Source organism: Antechinus flavipes, chromosome 3 (assembly GCF_016432865.1).
Source record: "Antechinus flavipes isolate AdamAnt ecotype Samford, QLD, Australia chromosome 3, AdamAnt_v2, whole genome shotgun sequence".
NCBI lineage: Eukaryota > Metazoa > Chordata > Mammalia > Dasyuromorphia > Dasyuridae > Antechinus > Antechinus flavipes.
Window position 1 is genome coordinate 475,271,427 of NC_067400.1, and position 23,202 is coordinate 475,294,628.

The 23,202-nt window shown below is 32.2% G+C and overlaps 1 protein-coding gene across 1 annotated transcript in view; it reads left to right on the forward strand.

Moving 5' to 3' along the window:
- Positions 1 to 23,202, forward strand: part of ARHGAP32 (Rho GTPase activating protein 32) — a 417,059-nt gene that overhangs the window by 272,883 nt on the left and 120,974 nt on the right. Inside the window, exons 8-10 of the mRNA XM_051986687.1 lie at positions 1,973 to 2,065; positions 6,825 to 6,947; positions 8,416 to 8,493. Of these exons, the coding sequence (XP_051842647.1) occupies positions 1,973 to 2,065; positions 6,825 to 6,947; positions 8,416 to 8,493 (294 nt within the window). The remainder of the gene's footprint in view (positions 1 to 1,972; positions 2,066 to 6,824; positions 6,948 to 8,415; positions 8,494 to 23,202) is intronic.

Sequence of the window (23,202 nt, forward strand, 5' to 3'; positions counted from 1 at the left end):
GGGAGTTGTGAGCGAATTCAATATATAAATAAAAGATAAATAAGATAATTTTTCAAAATTTCTCAACTTTTCAAAAATTGAGACTCATGATACTGCCTCACCTTATATATTCAATCTTTGAACTTTGCATTTAATAGAGATTATTCTATAATGTTCTTTCCCCTTACATCCAAGAACACAAGAACATTACTATTTGGATTTTTACCTGTGTGCTTGCTTTTGTGTTTTAAAACCATTTAATGAACTGTGCGTTATTTATTATTATTTATTTGTTTGGTTGTGGGCTTTTTTTAAAGGTAATTTCTAAACTCTCTAGCTGTTTGTTTGTCTATGTCATTCTTGCCTTCACAATTTGCTACATATCAGTATTTTAAATGTAAGAATAGAAATGAAAACTAATTTGCTATATTATGATATCATTCTTAGATAATCTGTATGAAGATTCCATATGTGATACAAGTGTGACATTGTTAAACAGCATCTAAAGCAATAGTTCATAGAAGTGAGATACTGATCAAATAAAGCACTTTCATATCGCATTCAGTAATGTATTTTATGTATAATATGAAAATGTTATTCATATTACTCTTCCATTAGAGAGATGTCTTCTGTTGGTGTAGACTTCTGAAAGAGCATCTAAGAATTTCAGGCAGCTCTTGTTGAATTAAATAGGCTCAGAATGTGGACTTGACATTATTAATCAGAGAAATGCAAATTAAGACAACTCTGAGGTACCACTACACACCTGACAGATTGGCTAAGATGACAGGAAAAGATAATGCAGAATGTTGGAGGGGATGTGGGAAAACAGGGACACTAATACACTGTTGTTGGAATTGTGAATACATCTAGCCATTCTGGAGAGCGATTTGGAACTATCCTCAAAAAGTTATCAAACTGTGCATACCCTTTGACCCAGCAGTGTTACTACTGGGCTTATATCCTTGTATCTTAAAGAATGGAAAGGGATCTATCTATATGTGCACGAATGTTTGTGGCAGCCCTCTTTGTAGTGGCTAGAAACTGGAAACTGAGTAAATGCCCATCAATTGGAGAATGGCTGAATAAATTGTGGTATATGAATATCATGGAATATTGTTGTTCTGTAAGAAATGACCAGCAGGAAGATTTCAGAAAGGCCTGGAGAGACTTATATGAACTAATGCTGAGTGAAACGAGCAGGGCCAGGAGATCATTATATACTTCAACAACAATACTATATGATGATCAATTTTTATGGACCTGGCCATCTTCAGCAATGTGATGAATCAAATCAGTTCCAATAGAGCAGTAATGAACTGAACCAGTTACACCCAGGGAAAGAACTCTGGGAGATGACTAAGAACCATTACATAGAATTCCCTCTTATTTTTGTCCACCTGCATTTTTTATTTCCTTCACAGGCTAATTGTACATTATTTCAGAGTCTGATCCGCAAAATAACGGTTTGGACATGTATACTTATTGTGTATTTAATTCATACTTTAACATATTTAACATGTATTGGTCAACCTGCCATCTGGGGGAGGGTGTGGGGGAAGGAGGGGAAAAATTGCAACAAAAAGTTTGTCAATTGTCAATGCTGTAAAATTACCCATTCATATAACTTGTAAATAAAAGGATATTAATTAAAAAAAAAAAAAGAATGTGGACTTGATGTAAGAATTTACATTTGTCATCAAAGAATCACCTCACCTATGTTTAAAGAGGCTCTTCACCAAAAATTTAGCTCCTAGTTAATATGAATATTCAGGCATGACTGGAGTGTTCTAAGTGATAAAGTACATTCTTTGAAACACTGAAATAGTCTTAGGTGTTGCTTATGCCATGCTTGCTCTCATTTGAATATTGAAATGCCTATAAATTTTTTATTCTAAAGCTGTATATTTCCAATTACTGTACCATTTAGGAGAGAACTTTGTGTCAGATTTATTATGCTTATTCTTTTTTTTTTTCTTTTTCTTTTTAATAGTTGGTTACTCAGATGCTTGTGGCTTACTTGTCACGCCTTTCAGCCATTGCAGGGAACAAAATCAATTGTGGACCTGCTCTTACCTGGATGGAGGTAATTGTTTAACTATGTCTTCTCCACTTGAATTTCTTAATTTGTAATTTAATGATTTTTAACTAGTTAAGTCAAACATTTTTTAAAAGAAAGAATTATTGTTGAAAATTAGTTTCAGGAGAAGTAAAAATTTTTCTCAATATTTTATTATGATTCAAAGAAATGGTGTTTATTTGCATTGTCTTCCTAGAATAGGTTTTTGTATAGAATTTTACAGTTTTGCTCATTTTCTCTATTCTTCATCACACATAGAATGCACTACATAGAACATTATCACCACACAGAAATAGTTACAGATTTCAAAAATATTTTGTAACATATTTTTGAAATCTGTAACTATTTTTATATTTCTAATATGTGCCACTAATACTAAATTCTGGAGATAAAAGAGAAAAGTAAAACAGTTTCTCATTTCAAGTAGTGTTCATTCTGACTGGAAAATGAGATGCATGTACATGAATATATAGAGAATATATACAAAAAATGAGGAGGGGCTTCAGGAAGAAAGAGGCATTCCTTTTGATCTGAGTTTTGAAAAAAACCAGGATAGGTAATGCAAGAGAGAGAAAACAGAGAATTCCATATGTGGAACAGTGAAGAAGTGTGTAGTGTAGTATAGTATATGAGAGCAAAAGGAAGCAAATTGTGAAGAGCTTTCAATGTCAAACAGAATAAGTTATAGTTGATCCTAGATAATAATAGGGAGCCAGTAGGCTTTATGGGAAGGGGTTGAGAAGAGGAACATAGTCAGATATGTTTTATAGGGTAATCACTTTCCTGTGTGGAGTATAGATTGGGGTAGGAAGATATTTGGAGAATGGACATTAAATTGGAGTCTATTAGAGCACTCTAGGTGAGAGATAATGAAGGCTTGAATGAATCTGTGTGAGAAGAAGGGAAGTATCCAAGAGCTGTTGGGGAGATAAAAATGACAGTATTTAACCTTTCATTGGATAAATGGGGTGCAAAAGAGAAGGATTCTATTACTTTTGATACTAATAAAGAAGTCAGGATGGATTAGCAATAAGAAGATAGTAATTTTTCCACTGGATATGTTGTGAGCTTAATATACTTAAAGAATAGGTATTTCAAAATATCCAATAGCCAGTTGGTGATGTTATGCTCTAGTTCATAAAAAATATTAGAGGTAGATGCAGATCTGAGATGCATCTTATAGGGATATTAATTGAAGTTATGGGAGGTGATGAGATCATCAGGAGAAAATAGAAAGTAGATAATTTGGACAGTTAAAAACATAGACATTTATATGTTCATTTCAGGCAAAATCATTGAAATATCTACTTTGCTCATCCAAAGGTATTCCAACTCCTTTTTCAATGTAAAATGTAGTGCCATATTATCTTTCTCCCACGCTTCTCCCTCTCTCTAGCAAGAGAAACAAAGAAAGTAAAAAAATTATGTTTCAATTTTCATTGAGTTCATCAATTCTCTCTCTGGAAGTATATGTCATTTTTTTCATCATGGATCCTTTGAAATTGTTTTGTATCACTTTATTAGACATAAATTCTTCTTTTATTCATAGATCTGACAGATAAATTTTTCCCTGCTTACTTAATTTACTCCTGATATGTTATCACCCTTTATGTCTAAGTCTTGCATTCATTTTAATCTTGTCTTCTGGCAGAATTTAAAGTTTGTCTTTTTATGTATACATAATCTTTTTTCAGTTTTTCTTAATTTCTAAAATTATAGCCAACTTGTTATTACTTCCAGGATTACATAGCCAGTGAATATCATAATTGACTTTAGTAAATTAGGAAGCAAAATTAGTTGAAAAATAAATTTCTCTTCTATTCATTATCCAATTCAGTAAACATTTATTAAGTGACTATTATGTGTTAGACACTATATGTTAAGTACCAGTGATATAAATAAGAAAAAGAAAACTCAGGGAGCTTAAAATCCAATGGAGTAAAATAACCAACAAAAGGAAGCTGGAAAGTAGTGACTACTAGAGAGTAACTGGCATCTTTTTTCACAGATTTAGCTATCTTCTCCTCTTCTTTCTCCTCTTCTCTCCAGTGTTCTCAATAAAAATCCAAAAAAAGTGACATAAACATTTTCTTTTTTTTTAATTGATAACTTATGATTTTGGCATTTATTCAAATCATTAAACATTTCCAAAGTAAACTAACATATGTATGTATATATGTGTGTATGTATTCACATACAAAAATGTATATACACATCTGTATATACATACATACCCATATATATGAAACTATGAATCTGTATTTCATAATGCTTGCTTTAAAAGGAATATATATGTGCATATATATATATAAACAAATTTTGCATATTGCTTTCAAGTAATTGAAACTAATTTTATCTGTGCTTCCTTCTCTTTTGTGCATTAAAAAAAAATGTTTCATTATCTCTCCTGATGGGGTGGGGCAATCTTTTTGCTAACTTTTCCTTCCCTGTCCCCTCAATTAAAACCAGTATTTTGTTTTGGAGATAGGCTAAGATCAATTACTTGAGATTCAGTTCTGGATTACATGAGTTACTCATAAGTCATTGAATGATTTGGAAGAAGGTTTTCTTTGCCCTTATACAACAAGATTATGCAATAAGGATACAGTTGGACTTAACTTCTCTGGATATAGCCCTCTTCTGTCAACTGGTGACCTTTATGGTCATCAGGGAAGGATATGGTGACAAATAGTAGTGACTCACCTTTTCCTCAAAACTATATCAATTTTCAACTGTCCATGGGTTGCAGCTGTGTCAAGGAAATGGGCCAATCAAGTTTCCTTTTAGAGTGCATTAATCCTTATTTCAGATGGAAAAGAAGAGAGGCTGGCTTGTGGCTACTTAACTACTCCTTTCCATGTTCTTGCTTCATTCTCCATTGAGTCTGATATATTTTTACACCAAACTATTGGGTATATGTGATTTTCAACCCTTCTTTGGCATTTCATATGAATGAGGTTCATCCATTTGATCCCTCCTCTGCCTACATCTTCTCATATGTGTATACTTATCTATAATCCAGTTATAAGAAATAACAAGTTCCACTTTTCCAACTTTTCTATGCTAATATATTCTTCCTTTTATTTTCTCTTATTTTTTCTTTCTTTAAACCCGAGCTAAACTGCCTTAATGAATGCGCTTTTTCTGATTTCACTCCCTAATGGTTTCTGAAGACTTTAAAGTTTTGAAGAGACAGTTATCTTCCCGTGTTGGAATGTTACTTTTAAGTCAGATGGCTTTAATTACTCAAATACGCATACTCATTTGGATTTCTCTGCATACTTGTTCACAGTTTCTGCTCAGCCCTAGTCTTTTCATCTTAAATTCTTAAAAATATTCTTTTTAGTAGAGGAATATTTCCTCCCTATAAGATTGTATATTGCTTTACAGAGTGTTATTCTTAGTTATGAGCTTTTATCATTTGTCTTTGGTAATATTGTTTCCAAAATCTCATGTTGTTTATGATAGAATCTACTAATTGATTAGCTCCTTGGTACTTAAAAGAAATGACATTTGCAGTATTTTTTCTTTGATATGGCACGTGATTTTAGTTATGACATTCCTGGGACCTTTTTCTTTTGTGGTTTCTTGCAGGAGATTATTGGTGTGTTCTTTCTTTATTCACTTTGCCTTCTAGTTCTAATAGGTTAGGGCAGTTTTCATTTATGATTTCTTAAAATATAACTGTTTAGGCTTTTTTAAAAAATCAAGGTGTTTAGAATTCAATAATGCTTATAAACTATTCCTTGAATGGACTTTCAGATCAGTTATTTCTGATATATATCTTAAACTTATATTTTTTCAATCTTTTGAGTACTACTGCCTGCTGAACTAGTTCTAAGGCTTTCAGTGTCTGTTGCTTCGCTATGGTTCTTTTCTTGAGTGTCCTCCGCTCTGTGGCCTGAAAATACATACACTTCCTTGCAGGGAGGTTCTGGACATTCCCTGTGGGGGCAATGGTTATCTTGCTTGTCTTGACCCCACCTTTTCTGGAGTTTCCCTTTTTCATGGCCTGTAAGCTTCTGGCTGACTTTATGCAGGGCTGATGTGGAAGAAGTCACTGATTCTAATTTCTCATTGAATTTCTTGATTATTATTCATTCTAGTATCAGTTAGGTTAGAGTGCTATCTTCACAACAACTAATTAAAAAAAAAACTTTGATTAAAGTTTGTAATATGGGATTAGCATTTTCTTTTGTTGGTAAAGCATAGTAAGGTGAATATTTAATTTTTACTTTGTATTTTTCCTCAGGGCCTAGTACAGTGCATGGATAGGTATTTAATGAATGTTTGCTTACTGATTGATTGATTGGTAGATGGCAAACATAATATTTATTTTATATAAGTTAATGGTCATAAGGAATCTTGAATGCCTTGATATTTATTGCTTTAAATTGAGAACTTGGAAAAGTAGTTATAGTTTATAGTCTTGGCTATTTAGAAACTCAAGAAATTAAAAAAAAAACACAAAAAATGCTGTATGTATTCAACATTTATTTAGAATTTACAGTGTTCCCAGCACTATCTATAATAACAGTGAGATGAACTGTTCATCTCACACATTCATGGTGTATTTGATTTTAATTCTATTGTGGAAAGCTTTATTCATTGCTTCCTCTGGCTTTCTTTGATGAATTAAATACTCATTATCCATTTTTTTCTTCAAGGTTTCTCAGCTATGTTCTTTTTGAATCAACTTGTAGAGTCTCCTACATATAAACAAAATTTCACAATTACCTCATAGGATATATATTTTTTTAAACAGATTGATAACAAGGGAAATCATCTATTAGTTCACGAAGAATCATCAATCAACACACCTGCTGTTGGTGCTGCCCATGTTATCAAGAGATATACTGCTCGTGCTCCTGATGAATTATCATTAGAGGTAATAATTGAATAAAGAATAAAAGAATAAATGAAAATTTCAAATTCTGAAGCAGGAAAAATTTGATTTTTTTTCCTCCAAAAATGCTTGATGTCAATAACAGTTTTTGAGTGAAATAATCTGAACTTTCACTTTGTTTAATTTAAGCCCCTTTGAAATATATATACCAGTCATTAATAGGTTTTAGAGCTAGGTGGAGACAAAAACTTGTATTATAAAAATGCCAAGACTGTTTGCAAGTTTTTTTTACCTATGAACTTTTGAATAAATAAAAAATGATTATCTGCATGTTTTATATATTATTTGTATATATACATATATGTATAAATATATGTATATTTACATAGCCATATATTTATATATGAGTATGTGTGTGTGTGTGTGTATAGACACACAATATGTTAATTTAAATTCTGCCTCTGTCCTTTACTACCTGTATGACCTTGGAAAAGTTGCTCCTTTTTGAAACTCAGTTTCTTCAGTTGTAAAAAGAAATGATTAGACTAGATCATCAATGTCAACTTTAGCTCTAAATCTGTGAACTCATCTATGATTATTAGTTTGAGTTTTTTAGATTGTATTTTATTTAACTTTATTGTTTTTATCATGGAATAAGTTTGTCTTTTAATTTTTAAGAGATAAATATGATGCTATTAAAAATGATAAATAAGAGTACATAGAATTGTTAACCTTTACATCACCTTAAAACTTGAAGTGAATATTGTTATTCATCATTGGGGGAACTCAAATATTGCAGTGTATTTTGAACTATCAACTTAAAGAAGTAATAGTATATTATATTTGGTTTGCTAGTTGATTGGCTAGTTAGGGTCTCTTTATATTGGAAGATTAAACATTTAGTGCTGTATTTACAACTTAATCACTTGAAGAGTACTGATTTGGAGTCAGGAGTCCTGGCTCCACCTTACTAGGTGTGTGGCCTTAAACAAATAATTTTCCTTATCTTCAAAATGGAAATAGTTATTATTAGTAAACTACATATATATATGTATATATACATATAAACATATATGTGTTTATATAAACACTTAGTAACCCCAAACATCATCTGAGTGTAAACCATTAAACTGTTATAAGAAAAAAAAGATCTGATCTTAATATTTCATTTGCCACCTTGTTCAAACCATATTGAAAAGAAAAGATGCCAGATACAATACCTAAAGTTCAGAGTAACTCTTAAACATGACCTTCTGTGATCACTTGATCACTGGATAAATTGAATAAAATTTATTCAGCTCATTTAGCTAATTGTTGATTTTTTTTTAAATGTAGCTAGTACAAAGTTTCATTTTGTAGGAAGCAGAACTCTAGTATATTTTGGGATCCTTTAAAGGAAGGATAGTAACCAGAGTAGGGAATGATACTTTTCTCCATTCCAGTGCTTAGATTCAAATTCTAACCACAACAGTAGTTATGCATTTGATTTCCTTCAATTTTTATTTCATAGGTGGGAGACATTGTGTCAGTTATTGACATGCCACCAAAAGTATTGAGCACATGGTGGAGAGGAAAGCATGGATTTCAGGTAGGTGTGGAAAAGTTCAGGAAAAGTTTCTTCTTTGAAGTTCTTGAGAAGAAGGGGGTGGAGATAATTCACTACCATAACATTTTGTAAAATAGTTTGCTTCTGTTAGCAAATCAAATATCTTTTAATAACATGCTTTTGTATCTGAAATTTTCTTAACAATCAGTAGAAATAATAGAAAAAATTCTAATAGAAAAAATGCAGAGATATAATACAAGACTTGAAAGCCCCTACTATACTCTTGCTTTCTAGTTTTTCTAAGAGAGACAAGCTTTGACATCTTGTTCCTTTCAGTCCCTCTTGGTTGTACTTTCCTGTCTGATTATGAAGGAGTGATATACACTTCAAATCCAGTTAGCCCATTCCTCACCTCATTTGACTGACTGAGCCCTAGCTAGGATTATGATGTGGTTGAAAACAGTATTATAGGCTTTGCATTGGAAGAAACTTTAGAGTTGACCATCTGATTCAATATCTCATTCAAATGGACATCAATCTGCTATTTGAAAAACTTCAGATTTGAGAATGAACTCAGTCTGCCATACCAGTCATTTACATTTCTGGAAAGCTCTTAATCTTATAAACTTGCCTCACACTGAACCCAAATCTACTTTCTTTTTTTTTTTTAGAGGAATAGCATATAGGAACACAAATTTCAAATTGAAAAAGACCTTAAGGTCATCAGGCCATACTCTTTCATTCATTTGAGAGATCAGAAAACTGAACCCTAGAGAGAGGTTAAGTGATTTTCCCTGATTATCAGATAGCTCCTAATTTCCTAAAACAGGATTCAACCCTAGTTTTCTGAGTACAAGTTTAATATTCTAAAACTCAACTATGTTCTTTCTTCTATCTTCAGAGGCTGAGAAGACCAAGTCTAAACTCTTTTCTGCATGATAATTATCAAATATTTAAACATAACTATCATGTCTTCCTCAATCTTCTTAAATCCTTCAGAGTATTCATGATCTTATCAGTATGAGCATCATCTCCAAAGGTATAGACCATAGTCCATACTCACCTTGCCCTGTGAAATCTTGTCCATGTTCTTCTAAATCCTACATAAAAAGAGTGACACTCAGCATGAGGTTTTCTTTTAGATCTTCTAACATTTCTTGAGTACCAGTGTAATACTCAGTTGTCTACCTGTTAACTTTCTGTGAAGATTGCGTTAGCACCCTGGATACTTTAGAATCAGCTGGAGTTGGGATAAACAAAAGTCGTTGATCTTTATTCTTTGTCTAAGCGTGAGGAGAGAGAGTGGACACAGGATTCTCTTCTTTCTTCTACCGCCTGGAATCACACTCGCTTGTCCTATTCTACCCTCTAATCCCTCCTCCAAGTCTCTCTATATCCAACAGTTCGAGCCAGCACAGAGTAGTTGGCAGGGCCATTCTTTTTCCAAGCATATACTAATATTGTCCAACTGGTAATTAGCCTTAGGTGCTTGGATTTCAGTGCATCAACTCAGTTTCAGCCCATTACAACTTTCACTCTTGCCTTATGAGTAGCCTATTTCTTTTGCAGTTTAAAAGTTTTCTCAGTTCTCTTCCCTCACTTTCACCCCATCCACTCAGGTACTATTTCATGTAAATGGGTTATCATTAGAAGTATTCTATAGCCCGCATTTCCCCATTGTGCATATCTCATTTGTTCTTTGGGTTACTCATAATTTTTATATCATGAATAACTTACTAATATATGGCATTACCAAGAGAATATTGCTGGCTTTTTAAAATGCATTTTAATGTCTAAAAAACAACTTGATATTGTTAAAAGCACTGTGAATTGCTCATATGTGTTTACTTCAGTCTTTTATCCTGTTTATTCCTGGACACCTTAGTGGATCTTCAGTGCCTATCCAAGAGATACGTACTGATGTACTTAGTAACTTAGTGTCTTGCACATTCAGCTGTACGTCATTGTCTTGACAGTAGATATACTTTATTTATATTGTTTTAAAGGGAGATGTTATTTATTTATTCTTGTTCAATTTTTAACTTATTAGGTTCAACTCATCATTCTAGATCTTTTATGATTCTGATTGTCACCTAATATGTTCACCATCATCCCCAGGTTTGTGTCATATGAAGATTAGGTAGCTTGTCTTCATTCTAATCATTGATAAAAACAATGAATAACAGTAGGTCAAGAACTGATTTCTGTAGCAGTTACTAGAGTTCTATCTCCATGTTGATATTTATTGAAAACTCTTCTTTTGAGTTTGGTCATTCATCCAGTTCATAACCACACTATTATGTACCTCACATCTCTATAACATGGTGTCAAATGTTTTGCTAAAGTCTATGAGAACTAGGCTTAAACCCTGTTAGACTTGAAAGACCTCCTCCTTAACTGCTGCCGCCAACACGGATGTATATTAACAAGATTAGAAATTCTGCCATCGCTGTCCATTTTCAGAAATTTTGTTAAAAGAGTCTTTACTCCGAGAAGATGAATTAATCTGTAATATCATATTATATTAATACTGTGCAAACATGTCTGGAAGTGAATTCATACTTAATTCTTTACATCTAATGAATCACAAAAATGGATGCACTTGTGATTCCTTGTTACTAAATAATAAATTTACACATAGTGTTTTCACTCCCATAAGTTAATAGTTCTCCATTAACACTTGATGTGAGTTCATTTTGCTTTTGGTGATACATTTGAGGAAAAGTCAGTTTTCAGTATAATATTGTAGTTAGTTAGGTCTTATATCTCTTATCACCATTTAGTGTCATTATTAATAAACAATATCATTTTAGAGAGATTTACAATTTAAAAACTGATGAGTAGGGAGATTTTTTTTTTAACTTAAGCACAAGAACCTATCCCTCAGCCCATTGTCCCATCTGACATTATAGTTTAATGATATCTTTATTAAAATATTTACAGAAAATCTTCTGAAAACCCTATGAAACCCCATTATATTATCTATAACCTGTTGTGAGTTAATCATAAAATTTTCCTTAAAAATTGATATAAATTTATTGATTTGAAATATATAATTGGTAGTTATGGGGAGGATTCTTAACTATGTTTTCTTGTGTGTAGGAAATGGAATATAATGCACATTTGCAACTTGGCTATAATTTTGTTTTGAATAGCTGCCAAGTTTAAATTACTTGTTTATGGTCACAAATAGAGACAATATTTTAACCTAATTGTCCCCAGGTAGTATTGACCCTTTATCAACATTACTAAATTATGAAGTAATATACACTAATGAACATACAGTTATGTATATATGCACTAATTTCAGTGTAACTTTATTTTTTTTAATAACAGAAGGTCCTTCATTTTAAAAAAAGTTAATATGTATTTGTTTAAAATTAATTTTAATCATATCCTTAATTAATAGAAGAGACACCCTATATTTGATAGTAATTAAAAACATGAAATTGCAACCCTATCTTTCAAAGAATTTCCATATTGATACAATAGAAGTCCCCGTTTTCTAGTTTCAGCTATTTTTCCTTCATCCTTTTGTGGAAAAAAGAATACTGCTTCTTTTTACAAGGCAGAACAGGAAAAGATATTTTTTAAGTTATTTTTTGATAGAAAGGAATTGAAGTATAGTGAAATTCAAATAAAGGATTTTAAAAAACTCACTAAAATTTGCTTTTGTTGTGATTTTTGTTTTGGAATAGAAGATTTCCTAATTTTCTTTTGCTTAGTTTAATATGAGAATCGCTGGGTGCTACCTACAGAGGTACTATGGTATAATGAATAAAATATGAAAGTTGGAGTCAGGAAGACTTAAACCACCACTATTCCTTCAGTTCCAGCTGCTTGTTCTCTCACTGAATTTCCTAGGTCCCTAAAAAGGAACCCACTCACCTTCATCCCCTTGAAGGCAAAGCTGTATAGACATTGAAAATCCATCCAAAAACTTCCCTTAATAATGAACAAACTCCTTTTCCAATTATATCCTTTCCTTCCAGTAATTCTGAACCCCACGTGCCACCACCATGTCCAGCAGAGCTCTTCACATATTTCATAGTTCTTTCAGTAATGCCTTCTCCATAGACAAACTAGTTTTCATCTCAAATCCTTTCCTTCTATCTGCTGGCAGTCACTGAGCCATGACTCTGCCAACTTTCTAAAGTTGAGCTCCATTTTCTTTTTTTTTTTCTTTTTTTTTCTTTTAATAGCCTTTTATTTACAAGTTATATGCATGGGTAATTTTATAGCATTGACAATTGCCAAACCTTTTGTTCCAATTTTTCCCCTCCTTCCCCCCCACCCCCTCCCCTAGATGGCAGGATGACCAATACATGTTAAATAGAGTATAAATTAAATACAAAATAAGTATACATGTCCAAACCATTATTTTGCCATACAAAAAGAATCGGACTCTGAAATATTGTACAGTTATCATTGGCTCCATTTTTATTTTTTCCTCCTAGACTCACTGGATGAGGTAGGGGAAATGGAATATTCCTTTCCTATTTCTACTTTCAGATTTTCTCTCTACCAACATGCTTCAATAACTTTTCCTTCTTTAATTACTAATAGATTTTTGTTTACCAATAGCAGACATCTCCCCCCGCCCTTTTTTTTTTTTTTTTTTTTTTTTTTTTTTTTTTTTTTAAATGAGGCAATTGGGATTAAGTGGCTTGACCAGGGTCATACAGCCAGGATGTGTTAAGTGTCTGTGTCTGAGACCAGATTTGAACTCAGGTCCTCCTGACTTCAGGGCTAGCGCTCTATACATTGCGGCACCTAGCTCTCCCTGTTTCCCTGCTTTCTTAATGAGTTCATTGTCTAGCTCACAATCTTATTCTCCTTTCCAACTTCTTTCCTAATACTGGAGGACTTTAGTATACATATTGAGACTCTTTCTGACATCCTAACTTTATAGTTTACTGATTTTACTAATTTCCCATGACCTGCTCCTCCATGCTACCTCAGCTTCATAAAAAGATAGTTATATTCTTGATCTTTTCATCATTTATAAACAGAGTTCACCTCTATGCTCAGGAATTCTGAAATGCCTTTATCTGATTGTGGTCTATTGACTCTTCACTTTGCCCCTTTACTTTTTCCATACTAAATTGTACTCTTCTTCCACATTGTGGCCTCTAATCCTTCAAATCCTCACTTCTTTCTATCATCCCTTTACTAATTCTCCTTTCCCTGTCTTGACCTATTGGTGAACTAGTTCAACTGTACACTGTCCTTTTCTCTTATCTTAAATACTTATCTACCTTATGTTTGAAGACTTTTACTCATTGGAACAAAGCTATATCCTCCTAAAGAAGACTATTCAACTTTTGCAAAGCTATGTGGATGAAGGTTATCATGATAACAAACTTATAAAACTTATCAATATCAAAATGGTCCCTCTTGTCCCTCTTGTCATAGTATTGATTATATCCTGCTAAGCCTCAGCTTTGAATTGCTCCCATCATCTGTTGCTTTCTCACCACGTGAATTGCTGAATGAAGGTGAAGAACGTTATGCAATTGTTCAGACTGGATCCACAATATCTATTACATTATTTCAACTGGACCTTTACTGCTTCTAGATAGTCCTTCTACATCTCCCATGTCAACTTTGTTTTTTTTTCAAGTTTATTAAACCTTTTTATTTTCAAAACAGATGCATAGACAGTGTTCAACATTCACCCTTCCAAAACCTTGTGGTTCAATTTTTTTTCTCTCTCTCTCTTTCCCCCATCTCCTTCTTCAGATGACAAGCAATACAATATATGCTAAATATGTGCAATTCTTCTATATATATTTCCACAATTACTATGCTGCACAAGAAAAATCAGCTCAAAAAGGAAAAAAAAAATGAGAAAGCAAACAATAACAAAAAACTGAAAATTTTGTGTTGTGATCTACATTCAGTTCCCATAATCCTCTCTCTGGGTGTAGATGGCTTTCTTCATCATAAGATCATTAGAACTGCCCTGAATCATCTTGTTGAAAAGAGCCACGGACATCAGAATTGATCATGTAATCTTGTTGTTGCCATGTACAGTGATCTCCTCATTCTTCTCATTTCACTTAGCATCAGTTCATGTAAGTTTCTCCAGGCCTTTCTGAAATCATCTGCTAATTGTTTCTTCTAGAACAGTAATATTCCATAATATTCATATACCGTAATTTATTCAGGCATTCTCCATTTGATGGGCATCCACTCAGTTTCCATCAACTCACTATCTCACTTTCTAAAATGGCTTTTCCGCCATCTACTCCCAGAGAGAAGACTGTGGAAACTGAGTGTGGATCATAACAGCATTTTCACTTCTTTTGTTATTGTTTGCTTGAATTTTAGTTTCTTTCTCATTTATTTTCCTTTTTGATCTGCCTCTTCTTGTGCAGCAAAATAATTGTATAAATACTTATGCCTATATTGGATTTACACACACACACACACACATATATATATAAAACCATATTTAACATATATTGGATTACTTGCCATTTAGGAAAGAAGCAGGGGGGAAGGAGGGGAAATTAGAACACAAGGTTTTGCAAAGGTCAGTGGTGAAAAATTATCCTTATATATATTTTGAAAATAAAAATCTTAAATAAAAAATAGGAACTGGAAAAAATGGCTGTTCCAAATCTTTTCTTCCTTAAGTCTCTTATGATTCCCCTTCTCCATTCACTCAGCTGAGAATATTGCCTCATATTTTATTAAAAACACTAAATTGTTTTGTCAAGACACCCTCTTTCCCCATTTTCTTTATTTCATGTTATTCCTATGTTGTCTGCCATTATTTCTTCTCCTCTCACTCAGTTTCACATGAAGAAATGATTCTTGTCCTTTCCAAGGATAAACCTTTTCCATGTAGGAATGATCCTATTTCATCCTATCTTCTCTTTCCACTGATTGACCCCTCTATTGTCTTCAGTATTAGCTGCTTCTCTAATACATATATAAACATAACTGCTTCCCCAACAAAAATCCCTTACTTGATCCATCTATGCCTTCTTTCCTCCTATATCTTTAACTTTTATAAGAAGGAATGGCTAAACTCCTTGAAAAGGCTTTCTGCAAGAAGTACTTCAACTTCCTTTCCTTTTACTCTCTTCATAACTCATAGTCTGTCTTCCATCTTCATCATTAATTATGCTTTATAAATTGCCAGATTTAATGTAGTTTTTTTCAATCCTTATCTTTTTTGACTTTTTTTTTCAACTTTTGATGCTCATCTTCTTCTTGCTACTCTCTTCTTTGGAAGTGTTCAGGACACTGCTTCCTCTTAGTTTTTTTTTTTTTTTTTTTTTTTTTCCCCCACTGATCTTACTTCTCCTCAGTAGCTTTTGCTGGATCTTTATCCATTTGATGCTCATAAATCATGAATGTCCCACAGGATTGTATTGGGCTCCCTTCTCTTCTCTTTCTACAAGATTATATTTGGTAATCTTACAAACCCTCATAGATATAATTATTATCCCTATGCCAATAATTCTCTAATCTATTTATCCAATTCTAACCTCTCTGCTGGCCTTCAGCCTTACATCTCTAATTACCTGTTTGACATTCTGTGGAAATGTTAAACTTACCTTGTTTGAAACTGTTCTCATTTTTCTTCCCTACCCTTCTTCTCCACTAAATTTTGCTATTTCCCTTGAGTGCACTGCCATTTTCCTTGCCCTTCATGTTGATAATCTAGGTGTCATCCTTGAGTTCTCACTATCTTGCACCCTCCATATTTATTCTCTTACCGAGTCAAGTGGATTTCACAACCCTTTACCTCCTCTGCTGTTGCCATTACCCTATGGAAGGCCCTTATTACTTTATGCCTGGATTTTTCAGTAACCCCTTGGTTATTCTGTCTACTACAAATCTCTTCCTTCTCCAGTCCTCTACTAAGTGCTAAAGTGCATAGGTCTGACCATATCATCTGCCTTATGATTTCTCATTTCTTCCAAGATTATTTATATTCACAGCCCTTATTAACAAGTTCACATGTCCATCTTTCTAGTCTTATTCTTTCCATTCCTTGATATATTCTGCAATCTGGTGAAACTGACTTGTTATTCCTTGAGCAAGATATGTCATCTCCATATTTGAGTATTTTTTCTGCCTGCTCTCTATTCCTAGAATCTTCTCTCTCTTCATCTCAGCCTCCTGGATTCATTGGCTTCCTTTTACTCCCTTCTCACTTCCCAGTTTACAAAGCATACTTTTCATCATCCCTCTCAGTTTTGGTTCAATTCTTCTCAATTTATCCTGTTTATAGTTTTTTACTTGTATGATGTATTCTTAATTAGATTGTGAACTCTTGGAGAGCCAGGACTGTATTTTACTTATCTTTTTTTCTCTAGAATTTTGCACAGTGTCTGTCATATAGTAGGTAATTAATATATATGAATTGACTGATTGAATGAACTAGCTCTTTGACTGGGGGCATATTATTTAATGTCTCTTAGCCTCAGATTAATTTCCAAGGCTTTAATAAAGGTAGGATTGGGATCTGCAATGCCAGAAATTTCCAGTGAAAAGAAATCATAGATTTTAAACATTGATATACCTAAATATATGTTCTAAATGGTGACAAGAAACAGTTAAGAATATTTTTTGTGATGCCAAAGGAAATACCAGACTAGTATAAAATTTGTTTTATGCTTATATCTTATAAGAAGTAAATTCCGTATAGGTAATTATAATTTGGTTGTGTAAGACAGCCACTTTTGTACCTCTATAATTTACAGACAGCAGTGTTGTAAATTTACACTAGTCACTGAAGGCACATAATATAAGATATTAATATGATAATAGTAGAGAACTTTGGAAGTCCATAAATTCAGGTACAAGTCCTAGGAATGCTAAAGGTCAAATTTAGGACTTTGAAATATATGTATTAGCCATTGATGGTAACTCATTCTGAAAGAATTATGACCATACTGCTCAGAAAGCTAGAAATCTATATGCAATCTCAGATAAACTATTTAAGTTCTTTTTATAGCAGTTTTTATATTTATAGAAAGAAAATAGCATTATTTTGGTCTTCTTAATAATGTTTTGAAAATGAATGAAGTACGAGTACTAAGGTATATTGTCTTTAAATATAAAAAGCATCATTAATAAATTTTGTTTTTTCATCATCATAAATAGGCAGCATGCAATAAAAGAATACCTGTTCAGTCATATTAGCTGTATTAAATTATAACCATATTCAATAATTAATAAAAATCTGAAAACTTAAGTGCATCTTAGAGGAGAAAACTATGCAGATTACTTGTAAATGTATTATATATATACATATGTGCATTAAATATAAAATAAATTTATGTATGTAGCTAAAATAGTATTTTGTATCTTCATTATTAGTCTGAAGCAGCTACAATGAAGAAGGCTTACATTGATAAACCCATTGTTCATTGTATAGATAGACTCAGTTTTCTGTAATGCAGGTATTTCTAAAAAGTTAGAGGTAAATTTAATTATCAAAAATTATTATATTTGCATTGTTGAGATTATATTTATATAGCTCTTTAGTTTTCCTGGGTAGTTGATATACATGGTCTGATTTGAATTTTACAACTTTGTGGGGTACAAACTCTTGTTATCCTCATTTTATAGATAAGGAAATTAAGGTGTAATGAGATTTGGTGCCTGGGGTCACGTAGATATTAAGTTTAAGAGACAGCATTTATTCTCTGTTCTTCTTGACTCCAAGTCTACCATTTTCTTATAATGAAGCTAACATCACATTCAAAATGTTCTATTATCATAATAGTTATTATTGGTTGGTGTTATTTCATTTTTATCCTTATTACTTACCATTGATGTTAGGTAAAAATGATCTTTGAATAACAACTCATTATTCTACTGTAATATTTTGATATTTAATGTCCTTCAGATAGTCTGTATAAGCTTATCATAAGCATTTTCAGTAGAAAATATTCTTAAGCATAAGCATGTCCAGGAGCAGATAGAATTATATGAATTATATTTGCCTCATCTTATTGTCATTTGATTTTGAATTCCTTTGTTATGTCTCTATTTTAAAGTTCCTTGTCCATGTATTTTGAAAATTATGAATTTTTGATGAAGAACTATTTATTTAAAACGTTGGTGAGTTTTTATGGATCACTGTTATGTCCAATAATTGAGGATAATGGGTCTGTATGTGATAGTGCTACAAGTATAATATAATTTATTGATTGATTTCTATTAGGACATTTTGATATCTGTATTAGTAATATGGTATCTTGTTATGGGTCTGATCTTACAAAGGAACGATGTTTTGGGATATAATCAACTCACGGACCTGAAATAAGGCTTGAAAAAATTTAGAAGTTTTAATTCCAAACCTTACATTATTATTCTTAGAAATTTAAAATTATTATTATTATGCCAATATAGAACTTTAAAGAAGTTCTTTGATGAATCCTTGTATGAAAAGAATACTTACCCTCTAAGTTGATGTATTTTATTTTTAAAAATGCTGGGAGCTTGGTATATAGCTCTAGTTGTGTGATGTTTTTCTTGACCTTAGGACAGTCAGTTAATTTCTCTAGCTCTTAATATATACATTTGTGAAATGTGAGAGTTGAAATATAGATTTTCTTTGAACAAGGACATACCTCTTCTTTCTTTAGGTATTATATTTTCAAATGCATTTCAAAAATGCATGAAATATTCCATATTAGAATTTATACAGAAATTTTTAGTTATTAGAAACTTATGAATTTATGGAAGATTTCGGCCTCTTCCTACTTCTTATCTTCTACCAATTAGAAAGTTTAACCTTGTGTTACTACATTAATCCATAGTTACTCCCTCAGAGAAGAAAAAGGTGAAACTTAAATGGGCCTTTTTGTTATTATTGTTATTAGGATAAAAAGAAAAAATATGTTTTGAAGCTTAGATGATTTAAATTACTAAAGACAAGAAATCTTAAAACCTACTAAATGAATTCCAAACTAAGGTACTTAATAAAGTGATATAAGTTCATCTTAAAAATTGAATATATCCCCTGAATTTATTGATGTTGTGAGCCCATGTGGTTCTCTTATTTTTCTTCTTGTGGCCAGCTGAATTTTCTGACTCTTCCCACTATTCCTACCAAACTCTAGCATTAGCAAATGTCTGACAGAGATCAACGCTTTTTTTGACTCTACCATGAACAAGAGATTTATCCATGAAGACAGAAGGTCTGGTTGGCTCTATACACTTAAAATAATTCTGTCAATGTTTTTTCTTTTCCAAAAGTTTTGTGAGTAGGAAGTGCAACATGAACTCAGCTACAGAAATAAACATTTTACTCTGTAATTCATTATCTTCCTCATGTTCCTAGGGAATATATTAAGACTTTTACCTTTATTTTAGGGCTTTTGTCATTTTGTTTTAATTGCTTTCAAAAATTTTATTTCAAGAAGTTCTAAAATTATAAAACAAATATTGTCAGCTATATGTGCACATTCCTAAGGCATTGGGACTATTACAGAGGTTGCTTTTCTGAATTCTTTATATTTTTACATTGAAGACAAGTTAAAATATAAATAAATCTTGTATAATTAAGTTAGTTGCCTCTATATTCCATATTCTAATAACTATGGATTATCTGCTCATTACTATTCTTCCTTTAACCTTCTGTGTGCTACATGAATAAAAAAGGAAAATGAAATTAGCAATGTGGGACATTTTATTAGGGTCTTTGGTTAAAATTAAAATCGGAGAGAATCTAATAATGAATATGAATTATAGATTGTCCACTACAAGGTCTTCCTTTGCTTCCTTAATCATATAATCAATAGTTAGTTTATTAATAAAGTGGGCAGAAATGCCTTTGTGGGTTAGGGTCTTTGGGCAATAAAATTCTGCCTTTTTTTGTGTTTAACATAGCTCCACAAAGAATCTACTTTTAGTGGGCTACTTCATGTGGAAGACATATCATAGCATAGTAGAATGAACATTGAACTTAGTTGGAGTCAAAAGATGTGAGTCCTTGTTCTGCTACAAACTAGCTATAAATCATTGGGCAAATCATTTAACTTTTCTGCAATTCATTTTCTTCATCTGTAAAATGAAAGTTGGATTAGATTGTCCCATCCTGCTTTCATGGGCCATGATTCTAAAAAAACTGATCCCTTTTGAAATTTTAATATGTAACAAAGCAAATATGTCTTTGAATGAACTTTATGTTTAAATACATGAATCTAGGAGGTAAAACTGATACTTTCATATATGTTTAAATACATGAATCTAGGAGGTAAAACTGATACTTTCATATATTCAAAATAAAAATAAATTCATAGAAATAGGAAATATAGATTCTAATAATACATTTATTTATTTATATATTAAGTTAAAGCATGTCCAAGAGAAGGTAGCCTATGTAACATGTCCCCCAAATCATGAATATTTGGATAGTAACTTTATGAAATATAGTTATTTCAGTACCTGTGATCTGTCATAAAAATGTGTTGTTTTTGTTTTGTTTCATTGGATGTTGAGTACAGCTAGCTGTTAGTGTGAAATTTATTTTAAAAAATATAATATTGTAAAACTATCCCTTACAAGGAATGTTTTCTAGACATAATTTTATGTAAATCAAATATTTTATAGTCATCGTATCAAAAGAATTTGGGAAATATAATGATTAGCACCACAATGAGAGAGAGAGAGAGAGAGAGAGAGAGAGAGAGAGAGAGAGAGAGAGAGAGAGAGAGAGAGAGAGAGAGAGAGAGAGAGTATCTGCTCTTTAAGATTATTTGGCTGATGCTTGGGAATGGTGAAGAGGAATGAAAAGGGGAAAAAGAATAAAATAAAAAAGATGTGCAGTAGAGAACGGAAGAACAATTTACAAGGAAGTAAAGAAAATATGGATACTCATGAATATGCTTTCACATTACAAAGTATACAATACACACATACTTTCGTGAATTGGTATTTGTTCTTATATATTTTGAATTCTCTCTGATGTTATCTTTTGTTTTGTTCCATTTTGGTTTGTAGCCTTTTCTGTTTTTTTTTTTTTTTTATTCTGTTTCTTTAAATAAAATAAATTTTTAAAAGATTATTAGGCAAAGCTGAAGGCAAAACATGGAAAAGAAAATATAGACATCTTTATAGTGTCTTCCAAGTACTTTACCTTCTCAAAACTTATGATCAGTAAAACACAAGCTCTCATGGTTTCTACTAATTTGGAAAGCTTGGCAAAAGGCTATACCTTAGAGAGGCTCATCATCAGAGATTTAGATACTTGGACATGAATTTTTTGCCATATTTATCCATGAAATTGACTAAAAAAATCAGAATATATTTCATTTCTCTTTTGGCTTTGGCTTTCTTTTTTTTTTTTTTACTTTGGCAGTAATGATGAGAGAGAACAGTAGATATTGTGAATCATATAGGACTATTAGACTATCAACAAAAATGAATTTGACAAATAGAACGTTATATAAGGAGTTGATCCATCTCTATACTGACATCTTTTCTATAATTTAGAAGACACTAATCATTAATGCTAAATGAAATGACTTGAAGAATTTCTAAAGATTGATTAGTACTTAAGAGAGTTGATTCAATACATATCTAAAGAGCAAAAGAAAATTTCATTGGATACTTATTTATGTAACTGCAATATTTGCAGTGAGCTTAAGTAAATATATTACCATAAAAATCTCACAATATTTGAAAGTTGGATGTTTTCTCAGCAGCTATCTAGTCTAACTTATATACAAAGCAATCTTACAAATCTAACTTACTTGACACATAATAAACGAACAACTCTTCCTCTTCTAGGCAGGTCTAATTGCTAGGATTTTTTGCCTAAATTTGCTTGTTTGGAATTTTAACCCATTATTTCCCCATCTGTCATGTTCTCTATGAATCTACTTTTTTCCAGGCTATAGATGACCAATTTCTTCAACTGATTCTTATAGATCATGAACTCAAAGCCTTTAGCCATCTTGGTTTCACTCCTTTGGTCACTTTCCAGTTTATCATTGTCCTTCTCAAAACATGGTACCCAGAACATTAGAACACAGTATTCCAGAGGTGTAATGACAAAGTGGAGTGCATGGTGCAGTTGTCACATTCTTATTTCTGGAAGCTTTGTTGTTATTCAGTCATTTCAGAAATGACTGACTCTTAGTAACCTACTCTTTGGGATCAGAGATACTTGATGGCTTTCCATTTCTTTCTCCAGCTCATTTTACAGGTGAGGAATCAGGCATATAGGATTACATGACTTGCTCAGAGTTGCATTACTAGTATCTGAGACCAGATTTGAAATCAGGAGGATGGGTCTTCCTGACTTCAACTATGACACACTATCTACTGTGCCACTTAGCTGTCTGTTTTTCCATTTCTGCTCACTTAATAGGGCTTAAGATTACGTAGCTTTTTATCTGCCACAGCACACTATTGATTCAATGAAAATGCAAGCCTCTTAAATCCTCAGATCCTAATCAAAAATCCCCAGATTCTTTTACGTAAAAGCTGCTAACTCTTGTGTTATCCTGTCTGTGATTCCATGATATTTGAATGGTTTCTTTCTAGCTGCTTGCGATGTTTTCTCCTTGACCTGGGAGCTCTGGATTTTAGCTATCCTGGGAATTTTCATTTTGGGACTTTTTTCAGAAATGATTGATGGTTTTTTTCAATTTATTTTTTACTCTCTCAGTCTAGACTAGCAGGGCAGTTTTCCTTGAAAATTTCTTGAAAGATGATATATAGTCTTTTTTAAAAATCATGTTTTTCAGATAATCTGGTTATTTTTAAATTATC